The 24,203-nt window shown below is 34.9% G+C and overlaps 1 protein-coding gene across 1 annotated transcript in view; it reads right to left on the bottom strand.

Annotated features, from left to right (window-relative positions):
* The window catches only part of MSH4 (mutS homolog 4), a 110,315-nt gene that overhangs the window by 29,416 nt on the left and 56,696 nt on the right, over positions 1 to 24,203 (bottom strand). Inside the window, exons 9-13 of the mRNA XM_081818658.1 lie at positions 10,553 to 10,627; positions 4,633 to 4,697; positions 3,806 to 3,975; positions 1,373 to 1,509; positions 292 to 395 (exon numbers count right to left, since the gene is read on the bottom strand). Of these exons, the coding sequence (XP_081674784.1) occupies positions 292 to 395; positions 1,373 to 1,509; positions 3,806 to 3,975; positions 4,633 to 4,697; positions 10,553 to 10,627 (551 nt within the window). The remainder of the gene's footprint in view (positions 1 to 291; positions 396 to 1,372; positions 1,510 to 3,805; positions 3,976 to 4,632; positions 4,698 to 10,552; positions 10,628 to 24,203) is intronic.

Here is a 24,203-nt window from a genome sequence, read left to right as displayed (position 1 = left end):
ATCATGGTGGAATGCATACTACAGAAGTATCAGGTATAATGATGTTTTTTGTTTTTGTTTCTGTTTTTGTTTTTGTAATTAGATTTGCCCTGAATCTTCTGTGAGGCTGAGCAATTCCAATCACAATGACAGACTTTAAAAGTTTTCATTGTTCTTCCATGAAATGTTCTTTCTTTGCTAACATTCATAATTTTATAATTTTCTGCAATCAGACAAAAAGCCAGTTAATGAAATTTATTATAATGCTTCAAATTGAACCAATTTAATATTCAAAATTTCAAACGTGCTTACATATAAGTCATGTGATAGATTTCTCTCAAAGATTCTTGACATCTTTCATTCATTTTAATTAAGTCTGCTGATGTAAAGGTGTACGAACTTTTCACTTTAGATATCTGTTAGGAAATTAAACAAAATTAACAAAATGTCAAGATGGGTGTATACTCCTATAAAATCAAACATAAAGATTTTAAACAGCATATATATTTAGGTTAATTAATTTTGGAGATAAAGCATCACAAATAAAGTCTCAAATAATGTCTGCAAAAAAGAAAAGATCACTTCTAAAATTAAAGCACTTAAAGTTAACCTACAGTATTCTGGCACAACTATTTTGAACAGGTCTTAAAATAGCTCTGTAGAAATGTCAGACAGTACATCTTATTACCCAGTAATATGCATGACAGATATCAGTAATTTCTGACCCATCTTAGCCCTTGTCCCATATCTGAACCTCACTCAATTTCTAATCCCATTACTGTGTCTCAACCGATTCTTTTCTTTTTCCATCCCCCATCACCTGGGATTACAGTGTGTATTTAAAAACCCTAAAAGTTAAATGTGTTTTTTTGTTGTTGTTGAAAGCTACCCACTGAAAGCAGAGAAAGCAAAATTAGATTGGGTTAGACTTTCCCAAACTGGTATATCATGGAGATGTTAATATGTATTTAGGAAAAAATATTTCCCTGGTCCAAGGTTTGGCAATATTGGGTTTTAAAAAGTTAACAGATTTCTTTATTTCAGGATTTTTAAACCTTTAATAGGCAAATGTACATAGAGAACTACCTAAAACAGGAGATGGTACAGTATTTTCCAAATTCCTTGGATCAAAAATACCTTTTGGACTTTTTTTCATTTCCTTTTTTTTTTTTACACATACCAAGCTTCCAGAACAATGGGATGCACTGTTTGGCGTTTCTCCAAAATTCTACCTCACTCTTAGATTATTATAACTGTTAGGTAGGTTGACAGGAGTAGGAAAGCAATATACAGAACATTCAGAAATTTGGCATGTAAAATTCAAGGAATGTCTGAAAAAATGTAAAATGTAATTCAGAAATAATAATTTCTGAACCAGAACTCTAAAATGAACCTTAATAAATTCTGAAGGAAGTTGATTATTGGGTAAGGCTGTACAATCAGTAGTCATCTGGATGAAAAATCCTCGAGCAGAGCTAAAACTTGTCCTTAAAGGAAGACTGTATTTTTCTGCGAGCTGCGATATCATTCCTAGTGACCAGAAATAAGAAAAACAAAAATAATTTTAATGAGAAAATTACTTTCTGTTTAAAAAAAATCACAGTTTTTTTGTTGTTGTTATTTTATATATAAATAGGAAGGTCTTTCTACTCTTTTAAACTGTAAAGATTTTTAATGTCTAACACATATGATGGTCAAGTATCCTTTTAAGAAAAGAACTGGTAGGGGCATCTGGGTGGCTCAGTCTTTAAGCTTCTGCCTTGGGCTCAGGTCATGATCCCAGGGTCCTGGGATCGAGCCCTGCTGGGATCGAGCCCCGCTGGAATCAAGCCCTGCATCAGATTAGGTTCCCTGCTCTGCGGGAAGCCTGCTTCTCCTTCTCCCACTCCCCCTGCTTGTGTTCCCTCTCTTGCTGTGTCTCTCTCTGTCAAATAGATAAATAAAATCTTAAAAAAAAAAAAATTGGTAGTACAAAGATAGTCACTTTGATAGGTAGTTTGAAAGTTAAAAAAACTGTAAAAATTAAACTAAATTAAGACTATTTTATGCTCTATTAGAATATTAGTGTTCCTTTGTTATTCATTCAACTTTTTTGAAATCATAAAAATTATTATAATCATTAGTTCAGAATAAGAAATTCTCTCTACAAGACATATATTTTGCAAAACAAAATATTCCAAAAAGAAAATGGGCATACAACAAATACCTAAAAAATCCAAATTTTCCTATCAACTTCAAACTTACCACAGAGTTCTAAATTTTTATTTTTAACTTGATGATCATTAATGCTTTGAACATTACTTGTGAAAATTAACATCTTTATTCCTCAAAATAGTTCCTCCAACAATTTTCCTGCTTCTCAGTGATACCACCACTCTCAGGCTAGAAATTTCAATTAGCACCAATAGCTACGTTTCCCTTTACCATGGCCATAACTACTCTATTATTAACTCATCATTTCTTCCTTCAACCTTTGCTTTCTCTCTTCTCATATACATTGCTATCATTCAAATGCTTTAACTTGTAATAGTTTAAAATGGTTTCCTTGTCTCCATTGCTCTACTCAAATTCATTCAACCAATGTTCTTGATCAATTTCACTCCACACAGAAAAATATCTCAGTGCCTCTGCATTCTCTTAGGGAAAAAAAATCCAAACTCCCAGCCTTCAAAGACTAAATTCTGGTCCCTAGTCTACATTTCCAATCTTACCTCTTACAAGTTCTGTCAGGGAATGCCCTATTCTATCCTAACCAATTTCCTTCCTCACCCACTGAGGTTTCCTTAGCCTTTGTGCTTCGGTTTGTACCACTGCCAGTATGTGGAATTCCTTTCTAGGCTATTCTATCTACTAAAAACATTCCCATCCTCTATGCTTCCACACCCAGTCACTCTCTGACCCCTATAACCTGCTATATTTTTCATCATATATCTTATATCCATGTGATATTATATGATCTATGTGATCGATATATGCATCTATCTACCTCTCTATACCTATAAACACACACACACGCATTTCTTTTTTGTCTGTCTTCCCTACTATATAACATAAGCTCCATGAGGACAGGGACTTTGTCTTGTTCACATATATATATTACCCAAAACAGTGTCTATATTTACAAGAAACTCCATAAATTTGTTAAATCAATTACTGTACTTGCTCAAATGCTACCTCCTCTAGACAAACATATTTCTTCTTCTGAAATCACTTAGTACTGATACCTGCATTTTTCATCTAATTTATATACAATATTATATAAAGGTAAACAAACATCTCCGGATCTTCAGGTAACTCTAAGTTTGAAGAAACTCTATATTTAAGTTGGGAGAAAAAAATAGACACATTATAACATTTAGAGATACTTATTTTTAAAATCATATTTTAATATATTTTTATTATGTTAATTACCATACATTATTACATCATTAGTTTTTGATATTTAATCTATTTTAAATGACAGTATGTGTTAACCTTATCTCTTTTGGTAACAAAAATTTAATTAAAAATATGTATGGCTAGTTATCACCAGCAGAAAAGCACATGTTCTAAAAAGGTTTAATTTGGGGGCACCTGGGTGGCTCAGTCATTAAGCGTCTGCCTTCGGCTCAGGTCATGATCCCAGGGTCCTGGGATCAAGCCCCACATCGGGCTCCCTGCTCAGTGGGAAGCCTGCTTCTCCTCTCCCTCTCCCCCTGTTTGTGTTCCCTCTCTCACTGTGTCTCTCTCTGTCAAATAAATAAATAAAATCTTTTAATAAATAAACAAATAAAAAGTTTTAATTTAAAACAAAAAACAGAAAAATACACTGAAGTAATTAAATTACCCGCTATGTCATCTACAATCTCTGTATATGTTCTTCTAGCTATGTCAAGAAATTCATTTATGTTGGATCTCACTGCATAGCACTTCTGAGTCCTCATGTTCAGGCATCCTTTCATGTATCTTGCATCATCATTAATTATGGTTTTAATCTTTTCAAGTATGATTCCAAACCTAAAAAAGAACATTATAGGCAATAAGTCAACAATTATTTTAATTTGTAATCTGAGTCACAGTCTGGTAACACCTATTTTCATAACCTTCTGTTTTATTCTGTTCTGTATTTTATTTGTAATTCTGTTTTATTATTAACCTCAATTTGTGGCTCACAAAAGATGTGAATCCTGAATCAATAAACTTAACAGTTCTTAAGCATCACAAGTCTTTTTGGTTAAAAATCAAGGTGCCATTGCTAAAAACAGTATTAAAATTAAACTGTATTTAGATCTCTTATTCAATATTTATACCTACTATTTTTTGGTTACTTTAGGCCCTTTATGATTCACAAAAGAGAAATATGTACTTTTATATTTGCAAGTCTTTCCATAGGGAATGGCTAAAAAAAGAAATATTAAAATTGTGTATGATTTCAATTTTTAATACTATTCTAATTGCCTATTAACACAAAAACTCAATGTGCTGTTACCCTATTTATGGGTATTTATAAGATGTAATGTATAATTAGGACTTTGATGAATAGTTTAAACGTTGTTAACCAGAGTTCAAGTAATTGTTCTATTGATTACTGTTAAGAGTACTTAAAATCATTTATGATCAGGAAGAAAGGAATAATTAGCAGGGTTATTTTATTCACAGTTGAGTGACAAAGACCTCTTATCTTCCAATGAACCACAGTAAGCTCTTAATAAAGGTGTGCTACAGTTCCTCAAAGCAATCTGTTAAAAAATAAAATAAAGTTAGTTAAAAATAATAAATTATAACACTATTCAAATATAGCATTTTACATTTGTTTAATACTTTACAGTTTACCAAGGGTTTTCTTGCTTCATCTTCTCATTTGTATACTCATAAAAGATATTTTAGGTATACAGGTGAGGACAGATGGTACCTTTCTCATTTTCCAGATAAAGAGCACCTGGCTAATAAAGGACATCCACTGCTTTACTATTATGACTTTAATTTTTCTTGTCTCTCAAATAATTGTTAGCATTCAACTACTTATTAGAGGTAGATACTTAAATAGCTATCATTGTACATTTAGAGTACTCTACATATAATTCCAAAATTTGGGTTTTAAATATGCATTAAACTAAGAAAGTGCTTTGCATATTTATAAATAGAGCAATTTCTCCATTCTTATATGCAAAAATAGAGGTTTAATTTTGCTTAATGGAAACTATGAGTGGTCACTATTTCAATAAATAGAAACAAGAGGAAAACACAGTTTACCTAACTTTTTTTAACTTAAACTTTTTTCATTTATTTAAAATCAATTAATTAATATACAGTGTATTATTAGTTTCAGAGGCAGAGTTTAGTGATTCATCAGTAGCATATAACACCCAGTGCTCATTACATCAAGTGCCCTCCTTAATGCCTATCATCCAATTATTCCTTCCCCCCACACACCTCCCCTCCAGTAACCCTTGGTTTGTTTCCTATAGTTAAGAGTCTCTTATGGTTTGCTTCACTCTCCTTTTTCATCTTATTCTATTTTTCCTTCCCTTCCTCTACGTTCATCTGTTTTGTTTCGTAAATTCCAGATATGAGTGAAATTATATGATATTTGTCCTTCTCTGACTGACTTACTTCACTTAGTGTAATACCCTCTAATTCCACCCACATGGTTGCAAATGGCAAGATTTCATTCTTTTTGATGGCTGAGTAATATTCCTGTGTGTGTGTGTGTGTGTGTGTGTGTGTGTGTGTGTGTACACACCACCTCTTCTTTATCCATTTATCTGTCAATGGACATCTGAGCTCTTTCCATAGTTTGGCTATTGTGAACATTGCTGCTATAAACATCAGGTGCATGGGTCCCTTTGAATCACTAAGTTTGTATCCTTTGGAAAAATACCTAGTGATACAATTGCTGGGTCATAGGGTAGCTCTATTTTTAACATCTTGAGGAACCTCCATATTGTTTTCCAGAGTGGCTGTACCAGCTTGCATTCCCACCAACAGTGTAAGAGAATTCCCCTTTCTCTGCATTCTCGCCAACATCTATAGTCTCTTGGCTTGTTAATTTTAGCCATTCTGACTGGTGTGAGGTGGTATCTTATTGAGGTTTTGATTTGTATTTCCCTGATGCCAAGTGATGTGGAACATTTTTTCATGTGTCTATTGACCATTTGTATGTCTTCTTTGGAGATGTCTGTTCATGTCTTCTGCCCATTTCTTGACTGGATTATTTGGGTTTTGGGTGTTGAATTTGACAAGTTCTTTATAGATCTTGGATACAAGCCCTTTATCTGATATGTCATTTGCAAATATCTTCTCCCATTTTGAAGGCTGTCTTTTGGTTTTGTTGACTGTTTCCTTTGCTGTGCAAAAGCTTTTTACCTTGATGAAGTCCTAATAGTTCATTTTTGCCTTTGTTTTCCTTGCCTTTGGAGACGTGTCTAGCAAGAAGCTGCTGCAGCCGAGGTCAAAGAGACTGCTGCCTGTGTTCTCCTCTAGGATTCTGATGGATTCCTGTCTCACACGTAGGTGTTTCATCCATTTTGAGTTTATTTTTGTGTATGGTGTATGAAAATGGCCCAGTTTCATTCTTTTGCATGTGGCTGTCTAATTTTCCCAACACCATTTGTTGAAGAGACTGTCTTTTTTCCATTGGACATTCTTTCCTGCTTTGTCGAAGATTAGTTGACCATAGAGTAGAGGGGCCCATTTCTAGGTTTTCCATTCTGTTCCATTGATCTATGTGTCTGTTTTTGTGCCAGTTCCACACTGTCTTGATCACTATGTGATCAAGCTTTGTAATACAGCTTGAAGTCTAGAAATGTAGTGCTACCAGCTTTGGTTTTCTTTTTCAACATTCCTTTGGCTATTTGGGGCCTTTTTGGTTCCATACAAATTTTAGGATTATTTGTTCCAGCTCTATGAAAAATGTTTGATAGTATTTTGATAGGGATTGTACTGAATGTATAGATTACTTTGGGTAGCACAGATATTTTAACAATATTTGTTTTTCCAATCCATGAGCCAGGGAATGTTTTTCCATTTCTTTGTGTCTTCTTCAGTTTCTTTCATAAATGTTCTTTAGTTTTCAGAGTACAGATCTTTGGTTAGGTTTATTCCTAGGTATCTTACGGTTTTAGGTGCAGTTGTAAATGGGGTCAGTTCCTTGATTTCTCTTTCTTCTGTTTCATTGTTAGTGTATAGAAATGCAACTAACTTCTGTGCATTGATTTTATATTCTGTGACTTTGCTGAATTCCTATATGAGTCCTAGTAATTTTTGGGTGGAGTCTTCTGGGTTTTCAACATAGAGTATCATGTCATCTGCAAAGAGTAAAAGTTTGACTTCTTCTTTGACAATTTGGATGCCTTTTACTTCTCTTTGTTGTCTTAGCTGAGGCTAGGACTTCCAGTACCATGTTGAACAACAGTAATGAGAGTGGATATCCCTGTCATGTTGCTGACCTTAGGGGAAAAGCTTTCAGTTTTTCCCCGTTGAGAATGATATTCATTCACTGTGGGTTTTTCATATATACGGTTAACCTGTCTTTTACGTGCTATTTTAGTTTGCTATGAGGCAATGGCAATAATATTTTTTTCTTATGAATAGAAAATACTTAAATACTAATAAAACTATAAATTCATAAAAGCATAAAGAAAAACAATTAAATTGCTTATAATTCTACCACCCTTCCAAATAAATTATCTAAATATTACGGTATATTTCCTGTCACTTCCTCAAATCAAAAAAATTTTTTTATCATCGCATATTCCTTTTCTCCCCTACTTAATACTACATCACAAGCATTAGAAACTTTTAATAGTATAAATTTTTAATATGTCATAATATTTTACCCTCTAGAAAACAAATAGTCCTTCCCCTTATTATAGGTCTATACTACTTAGAATTTCTCACTAATATAAATAACGCTGCAATGACATAACTGGGCATAAATCTTGGTAGTATTTCTTAAGACTTCTTTTGGACAGATTTCTAGTAACATAACACCGTCAAAAGATAGATGTTGTAAAACTTCCCTGTGAAGTATGTGCAATTTGTACTCCTACCAGCGGCCTCTGAGGTCTGTCTCACTGTTCTCTCATTAGCAGTAAGTTGTGTCCATTAAGGGAAAAAAAATAAAAACAAAAAAACTTTGCTTCTTTTATATATAAAAAAATGACTTTAATTTGTATTTCTTTGACTAATAGTAAGGCTGAATATTTTTGGTATTATTTATTAACCTCTTTGATTTCCATTTTGGGGGCATTTTCCATATTTCTACTGGTATTCCAATAGTGTCTTATGAAATTACATGAGTTTTATGACAGAAATTAATATTTAATCTGTCAAATGCTATAAATTTTCCCAATTTTCTTTGGCCTTTACTTTGCCTCTGACATATCAAAGTTTGAAATTTGTGTCTTATCAAATCTATCGATTTTGGGGGATGATTTATTATACCTTTTTCATTCTAAGAAGATGACATTTTTTACATCTTTTGCCAAATTGCTTTCATTATATATATTTATTAGAATGAACTCTATAACAAAATTCTTCCAGATTTTTCATTACTTTTTTTTTAAGGTTTTTTATTTATTTATTTGACAGAGAGGGCAAGAGAGCACAAGCAGGGGGAACAGTAGAGGGAGAGGGAGAAATAGGTTCCTGGCCAAGCAGGGAGCCCAATGTGGGACTTGATCCCAGGACCCTGAGGTCATGACCTGAGCCGAAGGTAGATGCTTAACCATCTGAGCCACCCAGGCGCCCCTACTTTTTCTTTTAAAAAAGGAGTTCTTCCTTGTCACCTTGTTTTTTTTTTTGAAGTGAACATAACCTCAAGATTTTATTGTCTTCATAATATTAACAAAATATGAAGCTTAGAACTGGATCACTTGACCTTTCTCTTCTTATCTCCTCCCAGTTCAAAATGCTTGCATCTCTTAATAGCCAGCATTCTCTTAGATCTAAGAGAATACAGCTTGAAGTCTAGAAATGTAGTGCTACCAGCTTTGGTTTTCTTTTTCAACATTCCTTTGGCTATTTGGGGTCTTTGTGTTTCCATACAAATTTTAGGATTGTTTGTTCTAGCTCTGTGAAAAATGTTGATAGTATTTTGATAGGGATGGCATTAAATGTGTAGATTGCTCTGGGTAGTATAGTCATTATAAAATATTTATTCTTCCAATCCATGAGCATGGAATGTTCTTCCATTTCTTTGTGTCTTCCTCAATTTCCTTCATAGGTATTCTGTAGTTTTTAGAGTACAGATCCTTTACCTCTTTCAAACTTAAGGTGACAAGGAACTCCTTTTTTAAAAGAAAAAGTAGGGGCGCCTGCCCTGTCAAATAAATAAATAAAAATCTTTAAAAAAAAAGTAATGAAAAACGCGGGTTTTAGGAACGTTCACCCTGTTTATGAGAGCACTATCAGCACGGAAAAAGCTGTCACCTTAAGTTTTAAAAAATGTTTTGCACAGGGGTTCCTGGCTGGCTCAGTCAGCAGAGCATGGGACTCTTGATCTCAGGGTTGTGAGCTGGAGCCCCATGTTGGGAGTAGAGATTACTTAAATAAATAAATGTTTTTTAAAAAGTTTTGCACAGTAAAGTATTTAAAAATATATTAGAAAATCACATCAGAGATATTTCAGGTAAGAGTCATCAATGAGTATTTAAATCACTGAGTGAAAGTTTAATGAGGAACAGAATATTTACATAGTCTCAAAGTATCTCTCCACAGATTGCTTAATAACTTTACAGTGAAGAAATTGATCAAAGTTAATATCACCAGAATGGGGAATGACATAATGTGCCTCCTGATGTGATGTACTGAAAAAGATACAACATTGCTCATAGAGTATTGCTGCTAAATAAGCGGAATTTAATCATGAGAAAATAACCACACAAGCTGAGGAATATTCTATAAAACAACAGACCCTCTTCACAATGTTAATATCATGAAAGACAAAGAAAGGATGAGAAACCTTAAGTTGAAAAGTGGTATAAAGAAGCATGACATTAGGGACACTAGGGTGGCTCAGTTAAGCATCTGCCTTCTGCTCAGATCATGATCCCAGGGTCCTGGGATTGGGCTTCTGGCTCAGCAGGGAGTCTGCTTCTCCCTCTCCCTCTGCCCCTCCCTCTGCTCATGCTCTCTCTCGCTCACTCTCTCTCTCAAATAAATAAAATCTTTAAAAAAAAATGACATTAAATACAATGCATAATCCTGGACTGGACCCTGTATCAAGAAAAAAAAAGTCCATAAAAGATACTAGTAAAACAATCAGAAAATTTTGAGTATGGACTACACATAATAGTATTGGATCAATGTTAAATATCCTCAATTTTTAAATTATATTGTGGTTATATAAGAGAACAGCTTTGTTCTTAGGATATACACACATTAGTATTTAGGTATTGCAATTTTCAAATAGTTTAGTAAGAGTAATAATAAGGATATAACACGTAGTGTGTGCTGTGTGTATCCAGAGAATTTGGGAATTCATTATACTATTCCTGTAACTTTATCTAAATTTGATACTTTTTTGAAACAAAAAGTTTTTAAAAAATTGATGCTAGACATGTTTTGTACAATATACACCCATATAAATTACCTTTAAAGGATCCACAAGTTCCAAGGTATGCTTTAGGTATATTAAATTTGTTATCTTTGATTCAGCTGCATTAACCTGTTAAAATAAAGACCCAAATGTGGACACCATAAATATACAAGAACGGATTTTCTCTTGAAATTCTACACTTACCATATCCATACACTTTTATTTATCAACCTACCCAGCATAGACAATAGTTACAACTACTGACCCGTCATAATAAGCCTAGTGCACTAGTTTCCTGAAAGTCTGACAATGAGAAGAGTTCACCTCATTGTGTCCAACTTCCATTTCTACTTCAGCCGCTCGGGTCCAGCTTAACCTACAGTAGTGATAGGAGATACAGTTCAATCCTGAGCAGTACTAACAGATTAACATTTACTGAAAGAGGCACAAAGGGTATTTGTGAAAGATGATATTTGAAAAGCTGAATCCGAACCTCGCAGATAGTTACAGAACAACACAAATTTCCCTCATTGGTTCCTGTTTGTGCGAGTAAAACAATTTTCATAATTCCAGTTGTCCAAATTAATTATAGTTTTTCAAAATAAAGCAACATCAACATTCAAAATTTTATAAATAAACTTTTTAAAATTAAATTATACTATCTCTAGAACCAAACAGTGGCATTAACCCTTGAGAAATGAAGAATGTTTTGTGAATGGACAAATTTACCAATATTGACAAAGAGTTTTAGGATATTATATTATGATATAATGTACTTGATATAGTGCTCTTTCTTTTGGAAGTCGCCTGACCTATATCCCTATTGCACAATACCTGGACTGTTTGGTGACTACATGAGCCAATTTAGAGAAATACTAAAATAAATGTTGTTGGCCCCAAAACAAGTTACTGCAGGCTCTCACAATGGATCTCTGAAACTGGAAGATTAAAAATAAATAATATTCACCAAACAGAAGACAACTATCATCCCTATTACCAAAGGAGAATTTCTTACAAAAATATCAATTTACCCTTGAAGAAGAAGAAGGTAGAAGGACTAACTCTAATGAATATCAGCCTATAATAAAGTTAGAGTAAGTAAGAAACTGTAGCATCAGCACAAGGACAGACAGAGCAACCAATGGAACAGAATAAGGAGTCTAGAAACAGACTCAAACATATGATTTAACCCAAACATTTCATTTATGACAAAGGTTGACTATAGAGTAATGGGGAAAGGACAGTTTTTTTCTATAAATGGTGCCAATAAGATTATGGATCTGTATGAAAAAAAGGAAATGTGGCCCCTTCCTCACACCACATACAAATATCAATTCCATATGGATTATAGGTCTAAATACAATAAGTAAAACAATAAAACATCTGGAATATTACAAAGAAAAGTATCTTCACTACCCTGTTCTAACCAACTTTTATAAATTTGATAATTAATGATCTGACATACATAAATCATAGGGCCAAACTAATGGCCAAAGTTGTTTATATTTCTCCCATGGTCTGGCTTTTGTGGGTGAACAGATTATCATATTACAAACCCTGCAACCACAAACTCTTAATATCTGTGTTTTACTTCCTACTCAGTAGGGGACATTCCCACCTAATAACTACCCACTACAGTAGTAACGAAGGCTTCTGTGATGTTTTCTCCTCACTCCTTCTGGCTCCTGACCATGTGACCCTATGTGGCATGATTTCTCCTCTCAGAAATTTTAAGTAATACAAATCTTTTAGTGGCCTTAGCCCCTCCATGTCATCACTTAGTCATCTCCATAAATTAAAATCCCATGGGTACAATCAAGACATTGGGGTAGGTAAAGACTTCCTATGCAGGATACAACAACCACTAAAAAGGAAAAAACATAAACTAAGCTACATTTAAATTAAGAACTTCTAATAAGGCAGAGAAAGACAATGAGGATCTCACTTATATATAGAATCTAAAAACAAAAAATCAAGCTCATAGATACAGAGAACAGAATGGGAGCTGCCAGAAGCAGGGGTTAGGGGGTGGGTAAAATGGAAGAAGGAGGTCAAACCTCCAGTTATAAAATAAGTAAGTCATGAGGATGTAATGGACAGCATGGTGACTACAGTTAATAATACTGTATTGCATATTTGAAAGTTGTTGAGAATAGATCTTAAAAGTCTTTATCACTAGGGAAAAAAAATTAAGTGTGTATGAGGATGGATGTTAACTAGACTTATTGTGGTGATCATTTTGCAATACATACAAATACCAAATCATAAAAAAAAATAACTTCTATTCATCAAAAGGCACCACTGACCTAGGATAGGTTCTCCAAAAGCCAACTCTGAGAAATTAGAATTTGAGACAAATAATTTATTTGAAAAGTAATTCAAATAATTTATTTGAAAAGGCAAGAGAATAGGAAAGGGCAGCAGTACAGGATACACTGATGATCAGGGTATCGCTGCTTGGTACCGTGGCTCATTCCTGCTGGAGACCTCTCAGAGATAGTGTAGAGTAAGCTTCAGAAGCTGTCTCCAGAGGTAAGGAAAATGGTGTATTTATTAACCTGGTTAAGACCTATTGCTGGGCAGTCACTTCCTGATTACCCTCCAGTTTCTCATGTGGCTAGATAAAGTCCTCAGGCAGAAAGTTTCAGCTGCTTGCAGTAAGAAGACTTCCCTGTACAAAAGTGAATGGCAAGGGATACGGGTGGCACAGCAACAGCATCTACTCCACAATACTGAGTAAGAAAGCCACCCAAAGTGGGAAAAGATAGAATAAAGAGGCCAGGAAAAGAATTATTCAGCCCGAATGTCAAGCATGTCTAGGTTGAGAAATTCTGCTTTGGAGGAGCTGTCTTGCTACAAGTATATAGGTACTCACTTACCCTCTTCTATCACTGGTGATTTCCTCCCTATTTATTCCTTCTCTGTATCCCTCTCTCCAATCTCTCTATACCTTGCCAGCTTTGAAGAAATAAACTGCCACAAATCCTACAGTTGCAAGAAACTAAACGTTGCCAACCCCATGAGTGGGGAGGCAGATCCTTCCCTAGTTGAGTACTCCACATGAGTATTCAGCCCTGGATAACATTTACCTGGACTTTGGGAGACCCAAAGCAGAGAATCAAGCTAGAATGTTCACAGACCCCTGACTCACAGGAACTGTGAGATAATAAATATGTGCAGTTTTAAGCTGCTATGGTCATGGTAATTTGTTATGCAGCAATAAACAACTAATACAGAATCTCTTTGCCACTTGCTTCTTCAAAGCAATTTGGGAGATAATTCTCTACTGGCCTTTTGCATTTTTGCACATCTTCTGGGCAGAGGCACTGAATGCCTTTGTTCTGGATAGTCTTTTCAAAGATGTTAGTATAGTGAATAGCCTTGAAAAATATGGTGTCTCCTAGAGCAAAGTGTGAGTATGCTTACAGTCTTAGAAGATTAAGATGGTATCTCCCTCCAGAACAGCAGGCAAACATACTTATTGTCCAATATAAAAGATTCAAGTTCCCTAAGCTCTGCAATTCTCTCCTGCAACACACTGCATGTGCAGGTTTCACCTGGTCCTCTTCACAACACCCTGTAGAGTTTGGGGAATCAGTCTAAGAAAATGCTAATACTCTAGCTACTGCTTGTTCTAAACACTAAAGTCCTGTCTCTCTGACCCAGGAGTCTTGTGTCTTCTGTTAGTATGTATGAAATTGGCAGGCTAATTTGTTAGCTTGCAAGTAGGGTAGAATATAAAATCCCTTGGAGTTTCTGCAATACTATGCTGTAATTGCTTATTTTTTTTTACCCAAATCTCACATTGGATTATAAATTCCTTTGGATTAGAGACTTATTTCTTACTATATCCTTACCACTTTTTACAATGATTAGTAAAATAACTTGGTAAATGAATTAAAGAAATAGCCATGTACTAGATACTCTCTATGGCAGTCTGGAAATCAATGGGAAAAAAATTAAAAGTTATTCAAAATAAAGCAAAGAGGGGCACCTGGGTGGCTCAGTCATTTGAGTGACCGACTCTTGGTTTTGGGTTAGGTCACGATCTCATGGGTCATGAGACTGAGCCCCACAGTGAGCTCCATGCTCAGCGGGTAGTCATCTGCTTGAAGATTCTCTCCCTCTACCCCTCCCCACTTGCACGTGTGCTCTCTCTCTCCCTCTCTCTCTAAATAAATAAATCTTTAAAAAAAACAAATCAAAGAAATTTGGGTAAAAGCTTAGAAAAACTTTCTTTTTTTGTTTTTGTTTTGTTTTAAAAGGGTTTAAATAATCTTTTTTTTTTTTTTAATTAAGTGAGCTCTGTACCCAATGTGGGGCTTGAACTCATAACTCTGAGATCAAGAGTGGTATGCTCTGACTGCACAAGCCAGATGCCCCAGAAAAACCTGTTTAATAAAATTTTCAAATGTTGGGGGATGTATTTTGAATGTTTGTAATAGAAAACGTAAGTATTCTTAATGCAACATATTAAAAGTAAGGTTATAAATATTATACAGAAAGAAAGATTAATCAAAATAAGAAATTCAAGTTTTATTCTCAGAGAAAATTTATGATCTAGAAAACACCATTTTCTAAAATCAATATTTTTTTTTTAAAGATTTTTATTTATTTATCAGAGAGAGACACAGCAAGAGAGGGAACACAAGCAGGGGGAGTGGGAGAGGGAGAAGCAGGCTTCCCGCAGAGCAGGGAGCCCGATGCGGGGCTCGATCCCAGGACCCTGGGATCATGACCTGAGCTGAAGGCAGACGCTTAATGACTAACCCACCCAGGTGCCCCTAAAATCAATATTCTTAAGAAGAAAGTATAAGAACTCATCTTAGGCAAACAATTCCATACTGGAAATTTTCAGAGAAAATTTAGTTCATTTAGGAGGTTGAGATAACCATATAATTCAGCCAACAGAACATTTAGTTCATTCACAAGTTTTAGCAAATCATGCAATTTAACCAGCACAAGTCTGAACTAATTTAGTAAATACTGTGTTTAATTAGAGATATATATTTATATCAAATGAGGAAAGAGCCTAATTTAAAGTGTAACTCCAGATGGTTAAGAAAAGAGCAACTAAGAAACAGTACAGGGAATTCTGAAATTCATGAATCATGTATGAAGTCAATATATTGCTTAGGGTTCCTCAAAAGTTAGTAAATCTGAAAAGTATTTTAAAAGCCTCCACAAAAGACAGATGTGGTAACTAGGAAAGTATTTACAGCTATGACTAGTCCCTCTAAAACTAAAAAGGATGAGAAGTTAATAGACTATCAGCTATGGATCAGTTATGACTGATCCTTAAAAACCTTATGGAACTAGCTATAGATCGCCTTTTCTGGACAGGAAAAAGGATTCCAGATTCTCAGCTTATAGAATTACCTTAACTGGCCCAGATGACTTTTCTAAAGTCTGAGAGTCAAAGTGATTACAGAAGCTGGCTAATCACAGATATTTCTGAGAGAGCTAATTGGCCAAACTGATGTTTCCTTCTCAATATAACCAGAAAGTCTAATGCAAAAAGCATGTATGTTACTAATTCTTGTAGCTAGTGACACTAAATTATGAAGCTGTATAACTATATAATACTAAACATTACACGAGTTGACAACAGAGACTGCTCTCAGGTGTAATCTCATGATTCTTTCTACAATAAAAGTGAAACAAAGTCTTAACATACTGTTAAGGGTTGAACTGTATCCCCACCAAAAATATTTGTTGAAGTCTAAACACTCAGTACTTAAAAATGTGATCTTATTTGCAAATAGGGTCATTGCAGAGGTAATTAGTTAAGATGATATCATACTGTAGTAGGGTAGACTCCTAATTCAATATGACTGGTGTCATGTAAAGATAGCCATGTGAAGACAGAGACACACAGGGAGACTGCATGTTATGCACCAGGAAGCCAAGGAACACTAAAGACTGCCAACAAACCACCAAAAGCTAGGAAGAGGCAAGAAAGGATTCCCCTACGGGTTTCAGAGGAAACATGGCCCTATCAGTATCTTGATTTCAGACTTCTAGCATCCAGAACTGTGAGACAATATACTTATCTTGTTTTAAGCCACACAGTGTATAGTATTTAGTTTCAGAAGCAATAGGGAACTATTACACATACTAATTATCAATATAGAGTGGCAATGTCCTATTCCTATACTGTACTGCATTTTTCTGTGTAAAACATGTCATTCATAAGCAAAACTATTCCTCAAGTTATTTAAGATATTTTTCATTTGAAAATATCATTCAAGGAGTGACGGGGTGGCTCAGTCATTAAGTGTCTGCCTTCGGCTCAGGTCATGATCCCAGGGTCCTGGGATCGAGCCCCACATCCGGCTCCCTGCTCAGCGGGAAACCTGCTTCTCCCTCTCCCTCTGCTTCTGCCTGCCGCTCTGCCTACTTGTGCTCTCTCTCTCTCTCTGTCAAATAAATAAATAAATAATGTTTAAAAAAATATGAAACCAAGAGTCCATAGAGATTAAATAAAATGAAAATTTGATAAGAAATAGTATATTTACATGCTCTCAAATCACATCCCCAGACAATACTTATTAATTACATAAGGAAAATAGTAATTTTATAGTAGAGAAGCCTAGAGAACCCCACTTTAATCAAGTGCACAAAGTTAACATCATCATAATGGGACAAATCAAAATCATGAGCCAGCTGATAAGATGTAATAAGAACACTGCCTCATTTCTGTGATATTCCTACCAAAGATACATTACCAGAATATAATGATGAGGAAAAACATCAGATAAATCCATACTGAAAGAAAATAACACAGACCTGTACTTTTCAAATGTCAAGGTCATGACTGAAGACTAAATACATACAAAAACTAAAGGTAATGCTTGATTCTCAACTGAATCATTTTTCTATAAAGGGTTATTGGCACAACTGGCTGAACTTGAATGGGATCTGAGGATTAAATGGTATTATCATTGTTAATTTCCTCACTTTGAAGGTTTATTGTGGTTGAATAGAAGAATATCCTTGTTTGTAAGAAATCCTAATTTTGGGGAGTGATAGAGCATCATGTTGGTAACTTACTCTTAAAATTAAAAAAAATATAGGGGCACCTGGGTGGCTCACTCGTTAAGCATCTGCCTTTGGCTCAGGCCAGGGTCCTGGGTTTGAACCTGATTCTCCCTCTCCCACTACCCCTGCTCGTGTTCCCTCTCTCGCTGTCTCTCTCTGTCAAATAAATAAATAAAATCTTTAAAAAAAAAAATAAGTTCTTTGTAATATACTTGCAAATGTTCTGAAGGTTTGAGATTTCATTTAATTTTTATTTTCACTTTTTTAAAAGGTTGAAACCAAAAGATCTTACATGCTTCCAGAGAATGGAGGGGCTGGGAAAGTCAGTCATATCTAAAATTCAGGAAATCTCAATGGTTTCAGCTTCTCAACAGGAACATTACAAGCTATAAGACAGTGGAGAAGTGCCTCCCAAATTCTGAAGGAAAATTCTTTCCTTTCAGCTAAGCTATCCATCAATTATGAGAGACTAATAAAACATTTCAGAAATAGTCTTACTCTTTCTCAGAAAGTTATTAGAAAATGTGCTCCACAAAAAGGAGAGAGTAAGCCAAAACAGAAGATGACTAGGGACAGAAAAAATAAGAGATCCAACATAAGAGAGACAAGGAAAAATGCTGAAGAGAAACCTGGAGTCACAGCTGTATACTAAACAAAGAGGGGCAACCAATCCAGATTGGAACAGGTCAGAAACTTATGGGGGAAACATCTTCAAGAGGTTGAATTTCATTATCTGCAGTGAATAAATATACTGAGAGCATATTTTAAATATACTGAGAGGATATTTAGATAATTGGTGGAAATATCTATGCCTGAATTAGTGAAAGCACACAGTAAACCATACAAATAGAAAAACACACTGGGGAAAAAACAAAAAGTTGTGCAAGCTCAACTCTGTGTAGCATGAATAATCATAATAATTTTGATCTAACTAAAATTATGTTGTAACCCTACTGAGTGATGAGAGGTAAGGAAATGTCCATGTTTATGGGAGAAGAGAAGAAAGAGAGCTAAATATTCATCCTTCTGCCAGGAAATTAACACAAAATGTCAAAGGATATCATCAAGAAAGTAAAAAAAAAAAAAAATCTAAAGAATGACAGAAAACATTTGCAAATCATATATCCCAAAATAAGGGACTTGTATCTAGAATATATAAAGAACTCTTACAACTCAATACTAAAAAGACAACCCAATTAAAATTTGGAAAAGGTATGGTGTCTGCGTGGCTCAGCCGGTTGAGCCTCCAACTCTTGATTTTGGCTCGGGTCATGATCTCAGCTTGGGTCATGATCTCAGGGTCGTGAAATCGAGCCCCACATCAGGCTCCAGACTTGGCACAGAGCCTGTTTGAGATTCTCTCCTTCTCCCTCTGCCCCTCCCTGCACTCTCTCTCTCTAAAATAAATACGCAAATAAGTAAATAATAAAATCTTTTAAAAAATTGGAAAAGAATATGAATAAACAATTCTCCAAGGAACATATACAAATGGCCAACAAGCACACAAAAAGAGGCTCAACATCATTAATTATTAGGGAAATGAAAATAAAAAATGAGAGATATTACTTTACACCCACTAGGATGCCTAGAATCAAAAAGTCAGATAATAACTAGTGTGGACAGGATGTGGAGACATCAGAAACCTCATAGACTGCTTGGTGGGTGGGAATGCAAAATGATACGGTCATTTTAGAAAACAGTCTGGCAGTTGTTCAAACAATTAAACCTAGAGTTATCATATGACCCAGCAATTCCACTCCTATGTATATACTCACAATAAATGAAAACTTACATCCAAACAGAAGCTTGTAAATATTCATAACAATGTATTCATGATAATCAAAAGTAGAAAGAACTCAAATGTTCAACTGATGAATAGATAAATGCAATGTGCTGTATCTATACAATGGAATATTATTTGTCAATAAAAATAATCAAGTATTAATATATATTACAATGTGAATTAACCTAAAAATGTTATGCTAAATTAAATAGCCAGTCACAAAGACTACATATTGTAGGATTCCATTTATATGAAATGTCCAGAATGAACAAATCTATAGGGAGAGATAGATTAGTAAAAGCCAAGAACTGGGCAGGGAAGAAGTTTGAGAGGAATGGGAAGCGACTGCTAATGGATCCAGTGTTGCTTTTTAGGGTGATGAAGATGTTCTAAAATTGACTAGAAATTGTGACACAACTCTGTGAACATACTAAAAATGATTGAATTTTAAACTTTAAACTGGTGAAGTATATGCTTTGTGAATTTTATCTTAATAAAGCTGTTATATTTTAAAAAATAATGAACTACGGGATATTTGTAGAAGTAAAATGTATGACAACTAGAGCCCAATGAGAAGGAAGGGAGAAAGGCAGCATACTACTGTAAAGTTCTTTTCTTTTTATTTCAGCTTTATTAAGGAATAATTAACATATAAAATTGTAAGGCATTTATTTATTTATTTATTTATTTATTTATTTATTTATTTATTTAAATTTGACAGAGACAGAGATAGCGAGAGCAGGAACACAAGCAGCGGGAGTGGGAGAGGGAGAGCAGGCTTCCCGCCGAGGAGGGAGCCCGATGTGGGACTCGATCCCAGGACCCTGGGATCATGACCTAAGCCGAAGGCAGACGCTTAACGACTGAGCCACCCAGGCGCCCTAAAATTGTAAGATATTTAAAGTATACATTGTGGTGATTTGATACTCACATACATTGCAAGAATTCCCCCCAATTAGTTAATTAACACATCCATCTCCTCAATTTTTTTTGTGTGAGAACTTTTAATCTACTCTTTTAGCAAATATAAATTATACAAGATAGTGTTACCAGCTACATTCACCATGTTTTATATTAGATCCTCAGACCTTATTCATCTTACGGTTGGAAGTTTATACCTTTTACCAACTTCTCCCTATTTCCCCCACTCCCCCAGTCCCTGGCAATCACCTTTCTAGTCTCTGTATCTGTGAGTTTGGTCTTTGCGTGTGTGTGTGCCATACACATATATGTATGTACCTATGAATGCATGTATGTATATATGTATTCAGATTTCATATGTAACCAATACCATGCATTTAAATTTCACATATAATTGATACTATACAGTATTTATCTTTTTCTGTCTGGCTTATTTCACTTAGCATAATGCCCTCAAGGTCCATCCATGTTGCTGCAAGTGGCAGGATTTCCTTCTTTCTCATGGTTGCATAATATTCCATTAAGTGTACGTGTGTGTGTGTATTACATTTTCTCTATCCATTCATACATCAGTGAACACTTAGGTTGTTTCTGTATCTTGAATAACACTACAATGAATAACACTAAAATGAACATGGGAATTATCTCTTTGAGAGCCTGTTTTCATTTTCTCTAGGTATATACCTAAAAGTGGGACTGCTGGATCATATGGTAGTGCTATTTTTAATTTTTTGAAGAACCTCCATATTGTTTTCCATGTTGGCTATACCAATTTACATTCCTACCAAGACTACACAAGGTTTCCCTTTTCTCTGCATCCTTATCAACACTTGTTATTTCTTGTCTTTTTGATAACAGCCATTCTAACAAGTTTGAGGTGAGATCCCACTAGAGTAAATTTGCATTTTCCTGATGATTATTGATGTTGGGCACCTTTTCATGTACCTATTGGCCATTTGCATGTCTGCTTTGTCAGTTCTTCTGCCTATTTTAAAATCAGATTGTTTGTTTTCTTGCTATTGAGTTGTAAGAGTTCTTTACATATTTTGAATATTATCTCCTTATCAGATATATGAGTTGCAAATATTTTCTCCAATTCTATAGTTGCCTTTTCATTTTGTTGATCATTCCTTTGCTGTGAAAAAGATTTTTAGTTTGTTTATTTTTGCTTTTGCTGCCAATAGTGTATGGTTCTTATACCATATGTGAATATTATTTGAAGGTGTACTGAATTCAGCTGTAAGTCCTAAAACAACCACTAAAATATCAAAATAATGAATTCTATCTAATAATTCTATCTAATAAATCAACAAAGGATAGAAGGCAGAAAAAGAAGGCAGAAAAAAAGGAAAAAGGGAACAGATAAGTAGAAAAAGAAGTAATATGATAGCAGATTTAATCAAAACATACCAATAATCTCACTGAGTGTAAATGAAATAAACACCCCAATTAAAAATAAGGTATTTTCTGATTGTATACAAAGAACAAGATCCAAATATATGTTGTCTATAAGAAACCCACTTTAAATATAAAGACACAAAGAAGTAAAAAGAATGGTAAAAGCTATATCATGCCAACTCATCAAAAGAAAGCTGGAGTGGATATATTAATATTAAACACAGATTTCAGAGCAAAATAATATTACTAGGAAAAAAGGGCCATTTTATAATGATAAAGCTGAAGACATAGCAATCTTAAATGTTTATGTACCTAATAACAGAGCTCCAAAAATTTTATTTAAATTCAATTAGCCAACATATAGTACATCACTAATTTCAAATGTAGAGTTCAATAATTCATCAGTTGTGTATAACACCCAGTGCTCATCACATCACCTGCCTTCTTAATGCCCATCACACAATTACCCCATACCCCTACCCAACTCCCCTCCAGCAACCTTTAGTTTGTTTCCTAGAGTTAAGAGTCTCTCATGATTTTTCTCCCTCTCTGATGACTTCCCATTCAGTCTTCCTTCCATTCCACTATGATCCTCTCTGCTGTTTGTTATATTCCACATATGAGTGATGTATAACCATATGATAATTGTCTTTCTCTGGCTTTTTTCACTCAGCATAATACCCTCCAGTTCCATCCATGTCGATGTAAATGGTAAGTATTCATCCTTTCTGATGGCTGAGTAATGCTCCATTGTGTATATACACCACATCTTCTTTATCCATTCATCTGTCGATGGACATCTGGTCTCCTTCCATAGTTTGACTATTGTGGACAATGCTGCTATGAACACTGGGGGTACATGTGCCCTTCAGATTCTATATTTGTATCTTTGGGGTAAATACCTAGTAGTGCAATTGCTGGGTCATAGGGTAGCTCTATTTTTAACATCTTGAGGAACCTCCATACTGTTTTCCAGAGTGACCCTTGCCAACACTTGTTTTTCCCGACTTGTTGATTTTAGCCATTCTGACTGGTGTGAGGTGGTTTCTCACTGTGGTTTGGATTTATATTTCCCTGATCCTGAGGGATGTTGAGCATTTTTTCATGTGTCTGTTGGCCATTTGGATGTCTTCTTTGGAGAAATGTCTGTTCATGTCTTCTGCCCATTTCTTGATTGGATCATTTGTTTTTTTGGTGTTGAGTTTAATATATTCTTTATAGATCTTGGATACTAACCCTTTATCAGATATGTCATTTGCAAATATCTTCTCCCATTCTGTAGGTTGTCTTTTAGTTTTGTTGACTGCTTACTTTGCTTTTTATCTTGACTAAATCCCAAAACTACATTTTTGCCTTTGTTTCCCTTGCCTCAGGAGATATAACTAGTAAGACGTTGCTATGGTCAAGGTCAAAGAGGTTGCTGCCTGTGTTCTCCTCTAGGATTTTGATGGATTCCTGTCTCACATTTAGGTCTTTCATCCATTTTAAGTTTATCTTTGTGTATGGTGTAAGAAAGTGGCCCAGTTTTATTCTTTTGCATGTGGCTGTCTAGTTTTCCCAATACCATTTGTTGAAGAGACTGTCCTTTTTCCATTGGATATTCTTTCCTGCTTTGCTGAAGCTTGGTTGACCATAGAGTTCAGAGTCCACTTCTGGGTTCTCTGTTCTGTTCCACTGATCTATGTGTCTGTTTTTGTGCCAGTTCCATACCATTTTGATCACTACAGCTTTGTAATATAGCTTGAAGTCCAGAATTGTGATGCCACCAGCTTTGGTTTTCTTTTTCAACATTCCTTTTGCTATTTGGGGTCTTTGTGTTTCCATCCAAATTTTCGGATTGTTTGTTCTAGCTCTGTGAAAAATGTTGATAGTATTTTGACAGGGATGGCATTAAATGTGTAGATTGCTCTGGGTAGTATAGTCATTATAAAATATTTATTCTTCCAATCCACGAGCATGGAATGTTCTTCCATTTCTTTTTGTCTTCCTCAATTTCCTTCATAGGTATTCTGTAGTTTTTAGAGTACAGATCCTTTACCTCTTTCATTAGGTTTATTCCAAAGCTCTTAGTTTTCCCCCATTGAGGATGATATTAGCCATGGGTTTTTTGTATATGGCCTTTATTATGTTGAGGTATGTTCCCTCTATTCCTACTTTGTTGAGAGTTTTTATCATGAATGGATGCTATTCTTTCTTTATTTATTTTTAAAATTTTATTATGTTATGTTAGTCACCATACAATACATCATTAGCTTTTGATGTGGTGATCCACCATCCATTGTTTTCGTATAACACCCAGTGCTCCATGCGGTACGTGCCCTCCTTAATACCCATCACCAGGTTAACCCATCCCCCCACCCTCTCCCCTCTAAAACCCTCAGTTTGTTTCTCAGAGTCCATAGTCTCTTATGGTTCATCTCTCCCTCCGATTTCCCCCCTTCATTTTTCCCTTCCTTCTCCTAATGTCCTTCATGCTATTCCTTATGTTCCACCAATAAGTGAAACCATATGATAATTGACTTTCTCTGCTTGACTTATTTCACTTAGCATAATCTCCTCTAG

The sequence above is a fragment of the Leptonychotes weddellii genome, chromosome 4 (genome assembly GCF_054177405.1).
Source record: "Leptonychotes weddellii isolate Sample4059 chromosome 4, ASM5417740v2, whole genome shotgun sequence".
In the NCBI taxonomy this organism is placed as follows: domain Eukaryota; kingdom Metazoa; phylum Chordata; class Mammalia; order Carnivora; family Phocidae; genus Leptonychotes; species Leptonychotes weddellii.
This window is presented reverse-complemented; position numbering and strand designations above follow the sequence as displayed.